General features: G+C 34.6%; 1 protein-coding gene across 1 annotated transcript in view; it reads right to left on the bottom strand.

Moving 5' to 3' along the window:
• Window positions 1-422: 422 nt before the first annotated feature.
• The window catches only part of LOC125823300 (uncharacterized), a 31,288-nt gene continuing 20,902 nt past the window's right edge, over window positions 423-10,808 (bottom strand). The window contains exons 8-9 of the mRNA XM_049502693.1: window positions 6,019-6,078; window positions 423-904 (exon numbers count right to left, since the gene is read on the bottom strand). Of these exons, the coding sequence (XP_049358650.1) occupies window positions 719-904; window positions 6,019-6,078 (246 nt within the window). The 3' untranslated portion in view covers window positions 423-718. The remainder of the gene's footprint in view (window positions 905-6,018; window positions 6,079-10,808) is intronic.

Genomic DNA, 10,808 nt, shown 5'->3' with positions numbered 1-10,808 from the left:
CAAAACCCAACCCAACTCAATTTTTACTAAGCTTAATTGTTTTATTTGTTCTTTTAAACTATTTTAGTACCTAATAAATTATTTTTTTCTTTATTATGACTATATATAACATATCAAAAAAAAATTAAAAATATTTTGACAAGATTTGTCATGAGCTAATTCGGATTACATATCAACCCAATTCTTAATGGATTGGATTGAAATAGGTTGAGCTAATGAAATGGGTAAGTCAATAACCAACCCAAACTTAACCGGATCGGGCGGATTGAGTTTGATTTTGTCACCCCAATTGTTATCCCTATTATCTTGTTGTATAAGTGAAAAAAGGGGGTAAAATCATATACCTTAATGAAAGAAAATTTGGAAATGTACAATCAAAAGATCCCTCAGTAAAAATTGCAATATGAAACAAACCATTGACATGAAATCAAATGATAACTCTTTGAAACACTGAAGTGGAGATCAACCCAACTTAAAAAGACAACAGTTTAAGAGCATAAACTACAGGAACTCGGAAATGTAATATGAAGTGAATGATAGTCTCTGTTTTGGTTGAGAGGCTTGATGCAGCCATCCCAAGTTCCAAGCTAAAACTGCTACATTACAATCAGAGGGGAGACTAGACAGGAGAAAGAAGCTATTTGTTAGAACGCTCCTCGTACATTCCCTTTGAGAAAGATAAATGCTTGTAAGCTGACAATTCGTCTGCCTTGTCACTTTAAGGAATTAGGCAGTGTCTTATATCATAATCTGTATAACCCACGTCGACCAGGCAAAGACCATCAGGTGGAGCAGGTGGAGCAGTGGCGCGCCTGCAGGTGGCATCCATCAGCTTCAGCAAGGCATCATCATCGGCTCCAGCAGCTGCTTCTCTAATTGCAGTTGCCACAAGAACGCGAACCATCTGCATAGCATAGTAAGTAATTACACATGTTGCAACAGTTTAAAGGACATGAACCCAAAGTTCCTATGGAATCAGGTTCTCTCTCTCTATCTGTAAGATCTAGATAAAATCAAACTCTCATGTTTTCAATGAACTTTCATGTAATAGTTGATCATTACTGATACCTCGGTGAGTACAAGTCAGACAGCAGAAAACAGCACAACCAAATATCTGAATGGTCCAGAGGCAACTTGAAGAACATAACCTTATATTTTCACTCTGATTGTAAGAAATTTTAATGGCCTCGCCACTGGGAATGATAAAATACTATGCGCCGTTTCCAAATTCAACAAAGTTAAGTAGTCCAAACAGTAAGCAAGAGAAATTTACACGCAAGGCTTAATATTATTTGACCTCACGATACTTTCCTCTGTTGGTCCTTCAGAGTTTTATCTAACAGGCAGCAACTTGGAAAAATGAAGGTCTGTCTTTATTACGTCAATTATTTACAAATTAGTGGGGGATATAAACTGCTCTTGGCTGAAATTGGGCGAGGCAGTTACTGAGGAAGAAAGCGGACTCATATGTTTCTCAAGGCAAGTTTAAGTTCTGTATAGCTTCCTCTTCTGTTTTTTACATTCAGTAGCTTCCTCATTATTCATTGGCGTCATAGTGATGCCTTTAGAAATTATAAACGAAAAAAAGTGAAAAATAAGTTGATGCATCTTTGTTTTAACTTATTTCTATGTATCATGTATCTGATATAAAAAATGAGGGCCTTGTCAAAGGGCACAGACGAGAATGCAATCAGGGGAATGGCAACACAAAAAGGACCCATTTTCCTTTTTGGGTCTTACTAGTTGTACAAATTGGTCAGAGGCTTGTCTTAGAGAACAATGTTTTGGATTAGTTATAAATTATCATTACATGGGCAATTTGTGTTATTACCTGATGCCCACCGCTGTTATACAATTATTCAGTTACATATAAACTAACCTTCGGTATGGAGAAAAAAGAGGGAAGATCAAAGCATGATATATCTAACAACTTCTTCATAAGAGTAACTGAAGTGGCAAACACTTCTCTTTATTTTTCATCTTGTTTCAAATAATTGTCTGAGTTAAGTTATATTGCTGTGCCACATCGATTGTGCGAGGATTTTCATTGCATTAAAGTTCTTTTGGATGTTTAAATTCTTTCATACAGTATAGGAGCTAATATTTGGCAAGCCCATGCTTGCACCCGTAAGTTCACATTAAAGTTCAAGCATGAACCCAAAAATTGAATTACACATGCTGGGGGCCAGGGGGTGATGAGTTATAGTATTGTCCCATATAGGTTGTGTAATGAGATACACTGGAGTTTATAAAGCTCTTGGGCCACTCTACTTGTTGTCTTATCTCTTAAGGTTTTGGGTAGACGTTCACATCCTTTTTAGAAACAGGTAACATGTGTAGATGTTCACATCTTTTCTTTGTCTAGAATTGTTTTACTTTTTAACTTGGGGAACCTATTTGATAATGCATCTACTATTTCACTCTTCGTGTATTGTGCTTCTATGCATGAATCGTACACTCTGTTGTTGTTTGTGTAGACTTGTAGTGCAAAGAAGAAGTGTTATGACCAATAAAGGAGAACGTATTATTGAATTGTGTTTTTTACATTATTACACACTTCTATTTATAGACACTACATTATAATCTTTTTCCACGTAGGAGACTATATACAATCCTACTCCTATTCCTATACTAACACCCCCCTTCTCAAGTGGTGCATATAAGCCATATGTACAAAGCTTGTTAGATATGAAACTTAAACGAGCATCAGTTAGTGACTTGATGAAAACATTTGTAGGTTGAACACTTGACTTCACAAGTTTATTAATAACATCTCCTGAGAGTGTGTATAGTCAATTTCAACGTGCTTAGTCCTTTCGTGAAATATCGGATTTGATGCAATATGAAGGGTCGCTTGATTATCACATACAAGTTCTCTAAATTTTAATTCTCTAAGCAATTGTTTGATCCAAACCAATGCTCGATATTCTGCCTTTGCACTAGATTGAGCAACCATATTCTATTTCTACTCTTCCAGGACACCAAATTACCTCCTACGAAAACACAATATTGAGATGTAGAATGTCTATCAGAAAGTATGCTCAATTAGCATCTGTATATCCAATGGTCTGATCACAGCCTCAGTGGGAGCCTGAAGCTGAGACCTGGGAGAGGAGACCAGACTGGAACTATGTACCGTAGTTTGAGCAATCATAACTGATCACTATATATTGATCTTGCCAAAAATCACTAGTGGAATAACAAGTACAAGTAATGGTACATGCACCTTCGAAAGCTTCTTCTGGAGTTTGGAGCATGAAGCGGTCTTGTGGATAGTTCTCCGGTTCGGGTACCAAGGAAACGGAGCAAGAAAACGTATGCACAATCCTCAGAGAGTATTCTTTTGCCTAGAGCTGACTTAATATATCGTAGAATGCGGACAAATGCATCCCAAAGACTATCCAGGGAGAATCCTTAAACTGACTTCCAACAATCACAGGAAAAGAAATGGCAGGTCTAGACACCGTAGATAATTCAACTTATCAATCAGCCACCTATATCTTCAAGGATCACTGAGCGTCTCCAACTGTCATGGCAGGAGTTAAACATTTAGATCCATAGGGGTATCAATTGATCAACATCCCACCATTCTTGTCTCCTTAAGAATGTCAAGGACATACTTTCATTGTGAAATAGCAATATGTAATCTAGACTAAGCAACCACAACACCTAGAAATACTTAGTGTGTGCCAAGGTCTTTAGTCCGAAAATGTTGAAAGAGATGTTGCTTTAAATTAGAGATATTATCCTGATCACTGTCGGTGATATAGTCAACATAAACATGAAACAAATCCACAGATTTGGAGTAGAATGTTGATAAAAACACAGAGTGATCAGCTTCACTGTGAATCATGTCAAACTCTTTAATTACTGCATCACGCTTCCCAAATTAAGATTGAGGAGATTGTTTCAGAGCAATCGACATACCAAACTACTAGACTCCCCTTGAACAACAAAACTAGGTGGTTTCTCTATATAAATATCTTCGTTAAAGTCATCTAAGAGAAAATCATTCTTAATGTCCAACTTATAAAGAGGACAATGACGGACAATGGCCATGGATAGAAAAAGATGGACAAATGTTATTTTAGCCATGGCAGCAAAAGTACCACTGTAATCAACACAAAATTTCTAGGATACCCCTCGGCAACAAAGCGAGCCTTAAGCTGATCAACTTGGCCATCTGGACCAACTTTGACTGCCCAAAAAAGTGGTTGAAAATTGCACATGGGTCGAAAACTTTGTGGGGAAACTAATTGTCAGCGACGGGTGGAGACGCATGACAGGTCTTCTGCTTGAGATTTTTTCCGAGGTTTGGTCACTGGAGGCTGATCTGCCTTGTGGTGTTGGTTTTTGGGAAACACCTCCAGAAAGGGATGTTGACGGAGTTAGCCCTTAGGTAACCGGAAAATAGCACAGTGTGAAATATTCTTTCCTGGAAGAAGCTGGTTGCACAACTACATTTTCTCACCAATGCTCTAATACCATGTGAGAAATAAAGGATAAAAGTATTATGGAATTGGGTTTTCTATGTTATTACATTGAGCCCTATTTATAGACACTACATTATAATCCTTTTTCTTGTAGGAGACTATACAATGCTATTCCTATTTTAGCAAGTGTTAGGAAGTAGAGAGTGATCTAAAAATTTAAGTCAGCAGATGCAATATACAATCTGCATCCACCAATACTTTGTGATACATTACATACATATGTACATATATTATATAACTAGGTAAATTACCCGTGCTTCGCACGGGATTAAACTCTTTTATTAAGCTTACATATGATTATTCAGTAATATTTGTATTTTCGATACATAGTTTACATTGTCAATAACATTTTATCTCAAGGCAAAGCATTCCTCCGAAATCTTAAAGTGCTATATTAATAACATAAGCATAAACTAATGACTGTAAAAAAACGTACCAGGATCTGTAACAATAGAATTAAACAAAAAGGAAAAAATTGAGCCCACTGAATGCACAGTATCCCTTTAAGGAAATTATTCTCCTCTAGTACCCGAGGTTTAAAGGAATAGATCCTCTCAGGATAAAACGATTCTATTGCCAGTGTATTGATACAAATACAATGGTGTAGTAATCCCTCAACGTGAGCAAAGTACACAAATATTTATTTGTGCAGAAGAAGAAGAAGTTCAGAATTTTCGTTATTTTAAAATGAGAGGAAATCCCTCTATTTATAGACAACAAAGGGTAATGCCAACAAATGTTTATTGTGCTTTATCGGAAAGGTCACAACTCTTTGGAAAAGTTACAACCCTTCGGAAAGGCACAACTTTTCATAAAAGTCGCAACTCTTCATAAAAGTCACAACTTTTTATAAAAGTCACAACTCTTCATAAAAATCACAACTTTTTGTAAAATTCACAACTTTTCATTAAAGTCGCAACCCTTCATAAAAGTCGCAACTTTTCATAAAAGTCGCAACGTTTCACGAAAGGGGAAGGCTAGTTTTGGAAATAAATAAATTTAAAAAGGATTCCTGGTTTGTGGTGGCGCCACGTAGGCGGGCCTAGGGTTCTCTTTTATATATATATATATATATATATATATATCGCTCAGACTGGGTTTTGTGTGTGGTTCTATCCAAATACTATATCCATCTATAATACGAAGGAAGTATTAGATACACACAATGATAATCTTCCTTCTTTGGATGGAGTAGAAGTAGAGAGATATTCTACCCTATTGCATAAACTTTTTCAATCACTCCGCAAAAAGAAGGAACAAAAACGTACCTCCTATGTTACATAGACTAGGGTGTGAGTAGATAGTTGTGAAAGAATCTAAGCATCTAAAACAACACAACAGATGGAGAGAGAAACTTTGTAAACCCCTTCTGGAATTCTTAATACAATCCATATGGGACAAACCCCTTCTGGAATTCTCAACACTCTATTGTAAGTGTAACCTTGACTTTGGAGTTTACATGTGACGTTAATGTGAATTACAAGTATGAGGGGACATATACAGAATTTATGGAATACGACCATACCTTCCGCAAGAAACGGTTAGCAACTAACTCAATGCACATCGTCTTCATATGACTCCCGTCCTACAATTTCAATTCAAGAAAAGAAAAGGATTAAAAGTGAATGAATAGATTTAATAGCAATCAAACTGCACAACTATCAGATCAGATATCTAAAGCACTTTGAATCCAATATCTTCAGCAGACAATTAAGCACATATAGGGTCTATGTTGGCATCAGGAATAAAAAAGAACAGGATCAGAAATGAAGAAACATATTATCTTAAAGAAGTTATTCTTAAACTAATTTCCATCTCTAATCAACATGTAATTACTAATATCCAGGGGATCTGGGAGTAAGGTATTGAGATTGCATAACAAAACCCTGTTATTTTAATGGCTTCGGAGGTATAATGATGAAAGTGCAAGTAATGAAAACAACTAAGAGATGTCAAATATGGCAGAAAAGATTTATGGACTCCCTGTACAGTCCAATCCTCTTCCAATGGGGAGAGTTTGGAGCTCTATTAGTAGTCTATGGAGTGAATATGGACAGATTGTAAAGTTAAGCTGCAAATGGTAATAATATCCAATTCTGGTCTGATTATGACTGGAAATGGAAGTTTCAAATCAAAATTTCTGACTTAATATAGATGTTCCACTAATAAGAATGGGAGGGTAACAGATTTTACTCAAGTACTGGCTGGTAGCTGATCTTTACTGAGGACCTCAATTACTAGGAAGTAGATGAATTTTCTCAGATGATGCACAGTTAAGTGATGTTATACTCTGTTACAGAACAACAAGGGATGTATACATTAGATTTGCCACTGAAAGTAATATGGAAGTGAAAGCAGCAAAGAAAGCTTTTTAACCCAGGATAATCTACAAAAGAGAGGAATAATTTCAAGTAGTAGATGATACATGCGTGAAGAAGAGTTAGAAACTGCCAATCATCTCGTCGTTCGTTGCAAAACGACAAGACAATGTTGGGAGCTATTCCTTAATATGTGTAGTATTAAGTGAGTTTTTCCACAAAATGTAAAGATTTTATTGGAGACATGGTAACATCAAAAAATCAGAAGGCAGTGTGGAGAACAATCCTGCTATGTGTTTTAGGGACAGTATGGTTTGAGAGGAACAAAATTTTCTTTGACGGGATAAGACAGCATGCATCCAAGATTACAAATAGAAGTCTTTTGAATAATTATTTTTGGGTGTAAAAGGAGTTTTACAGAAATTGGAACAGTATTTAGATTGCCTAGAGGAGATAGGTGATATTCAGTTGTTATGCTTTTGGCCGTTGTAGGTCTGCTGTAACTGTTCCTTCTTGGTACTTTTATTAATAGAACTTTACCTTGTTAAAAAAAATATAGGAAAAATTACGCGATTAAGCAAACATATAACTTAATTATTTACCATAGCTATAGTTGTAAGAAATTACCGCTTGTCACTAACATTTCATCCTGTTTACTAGTAACCACTTCCGGATTTGTATATCCAACATATACTACCATATTTTCCGTTTTTCCCAATTATACAACGGAGAAGGGCCAAAAATACTCCTAAACTATAAGAAAAGGTTTAAAAATACCCTTCATCCATCCTGAAAATACCCTTCCATTCACCTTTTTGGCTCACGTATACCCTTGAAACTAACAATTCTCTCTTTATTCTTTATTTTTTAAAAATATTTATTATGTTGCATTCTCCTATTGGATAATATAAAGAGCCCACCTCAATTAGATTATTTCTCATTATTTATCCAAACCAAAGCAATATACCTCTTCAAGACCCCAATTTTTTTTATATAAAAAAATATTGTAGTTTTTTTATTATTTATTTATTTTTGGATCCAACTCCTCTCCATTTCCTCAAATTTTTACTTAGATTGAAGACTCATGACATAAGAAAAAATTAACGGCAAATATTTAATTAATTAAATCAAGATTCTAAACATGATATAGATGATTAATATTTTATAAACAAATTTATTATGTCATAATCATAACAATATATTAGCTTATCCATAAATACATTACACACATTTTTCTCTATTTTCCTACTTAAATTTTCCCTATGGCTACGACCGTCCATCTGCTTTTTTTTTTCTTTTTTATTAATGAGTTGATTTTTAAGGGAAACTGTTTGTGGAACTTTTTCTTTGAAAAGTATTTATCACAGAGCAAAAAAATTAAGTTAACAATTTTTATTTTATTTTTTTAAAAAGGAAGATAGATATTGTGGCACTATTATATTCTTATAATATATTAATTATTTAAAAAAAACTTTTTAAAATTTTTTTTAGAGCAAATACAAAAATTACTAGATTTTTTTATTAAAAAAAATTGGGGTCTTGAAGAGGTACATATTTTTTTATTTGAATAGATTATGGGAAAAAAATTTAATAGAGATGAGATTTTTATTTTATCTAATAAGAAAATGACAAATAATAATTTTTTTTAAAAATAAAACAAAATAAACGTTGGTTGTTAGTCATAAAAGTATAAGTTAGTCAAAAAGGTGAATGAAAGGGTATAAGTGAGTCAAAAAGTGAGCCAAAAAGGTGAATGGAAGGGTATTTTTAGACCAAAAGATGGATGGAGGGTATGTTTAGACCTTTTCCTATAGTTCAAGGGTAGTTTTGGCCCTTTCCGATTATACAAAGTCTTTCTCTCATCCTAATTTTTTTTACTGATTTTTCTCCTTAATTCACTCAAGCACAATCAGATTTCAAATTTCAAAAATTTCATGTCTCCCTCTCAAAGTGCTCCTACAATTTCAAGTAACTTCTTGCAGTTTTTTTAATATTACTTTTATTTCTCTTCCGACGGCCTCAATCTTTTGTTTTTTATTTGTATTTGTATATGCCACTGATTTCTTTTAGTATTTCAGTTATCTCCATAGATACATACAAATCATGGATGACTAACTTCTTCCAAGCGAATCACTCATTCCAAGAGAATCATTCGAGGTATACGAATGCATGCACAAAAATTGGACAATTTCTCATCTTTTTCTTTGGGTTTAACTCAAAAGTTCCAAAGAAATTGTAGGATCTCTTGCTAAATCTGGAGTTAATCATCAAGAAATTAGATCCAAACACTGCAATGACCCAGTGAAAATGCAACAACTTATGCATGTTCTTAAACATCTGAAGAAGAAGATGTTGAGTTTGGGTCGATGGACCTTATTTGAATATTTTCAACAACTATATACAATTACTTCTTTTGTATTTGTATATTATCAAACAAGTATAAGTTCCAACAATTATTTGTATAATTTCAGCATTATTGAGGTATTTGTATAATTTATTTTGTGTATTTTTGTGATTTGTATTTCTATCGATATATTTCACATTTCACATTACTTTTCAGACCTTATTTGTATATTTTCAACAATTATATACAATTATTTCTTTTGTATTTGGTATATTATTTGCAAGTATACGTTCCAACTATTACTTGTATAATTTCAGCATTTGTATACATTTACTGATTTGTATATTTCAATTAATTGGAATGATTTGGAATTATAGAAGGGACGAAGTGAATTGATTGTATCATATACCTGTTGTATAATAAACAAAGAAATCAATTGATTTATTTTTTGGATTACTCCCATCGATCTCATGAACCCAAGCAGAATTGTGTTGTTCGTATAAAGAAGTCATATTTGGTATGAAACTCTAACGAGATACAAGACCGTGATTTTTTTTTGAAACTGGTAACTTTGTGACTATTGATAGAAACAGATCAGTACATGGGTTGTACTAGGGCCATATTTACAAGTAAATCCAGATCCTATGATCCCATGTCTATAATGAATCTAACACATCAATAATAGATACATGATCATTAGACCGAATCTGATTACACCAAAAGCATAGAATCAAGATACAATTCAATTTGATCTGTTCTATACTATTTTCTATGTTCTCAAAACACCTAGAATTTTTCTCCTTCCAGATTGTCCACCATATGCTGGCTGGTATGATTCTCCATCTACATCTGCTTCTTGCTAGAACCCCAACTTCTTCCCAACTTTGAAGGGCCTCTGTAACCTTTCCTGGCATAGTCCAGGAGAAACCTTTAAGGTTTATGAATAGCCTCCCAAGCTGACATGTGATCTTGCAGTGAAGGAACAAATGTCGAACAATTTCTGCTTGTTCTCCGCAAAAAACGCATCTCGGACATAAAATTATCCCATTTTTCATCAGATTGTCTTGTGTAAGGACAACTTCCTTAGATAGGAGCCAAATAAAACATGATACCTTGTAGGGTATATTCACTTTCCATATAGTTTTCCAGGGCCGGTTGACATTCTGTTGATTGTGACTATTCAACCATCTGTATGCTTTGCCTACCCTGAAGGCTCCTCTGTCACTGCCTTGCCACCAAAGCTCATCTTCCCCTTCGTGTGTTCCTTTAAACTGGCCAATAGTGTTAAGGAAATCTGCAACTCTTGTGATTTCCCAGTCATTTACTTGTCTTCTGAAACTGATTTCCCACCCATTAGGTGTCCACATTCCTGCAATTGTCTTTGCTGATTTAACATTAAGTTGTGGATATCTGGGTAGATATTCCTCAGAATCCCCATCTCATGCCAGTCATCTCCACAGAAGCTTGTCTTTTCCCCATTTCTAACCTTAACCTTGGTTTTGATCTTGAAATCATCCCACAAGGCCCTTATAGTTCTCCACAGATTCACTCCATATGGGGAAAATACTTCCTTTGTCATCCACCTCTTTTCTTCTTCATACTTGACTTTGATGACTTTTCTCTATAACAGATGTTTGTCGTCGTTAGCATATT

This window comes from Solanum verrucosum, unplaced genomic scaffold, assembly GCF_900185275.1.
Source record: "Solanum verrucosum unplaced genomic scaffold, falcon-dt-bn FXZP01000214.1, whole genome shotgun sequence".
NCBI lineage: Eukaryota > Viridiplantae > Streptophyta > Magnoliopsida > Solanales > Solanaceae > Solanum > Solanum verrucosum.
The sequence above is the reverse complement of the archived record's forward strand: the minus strand, read 5'-3'. Positions and strand labels throughout refer to the sequence as shown.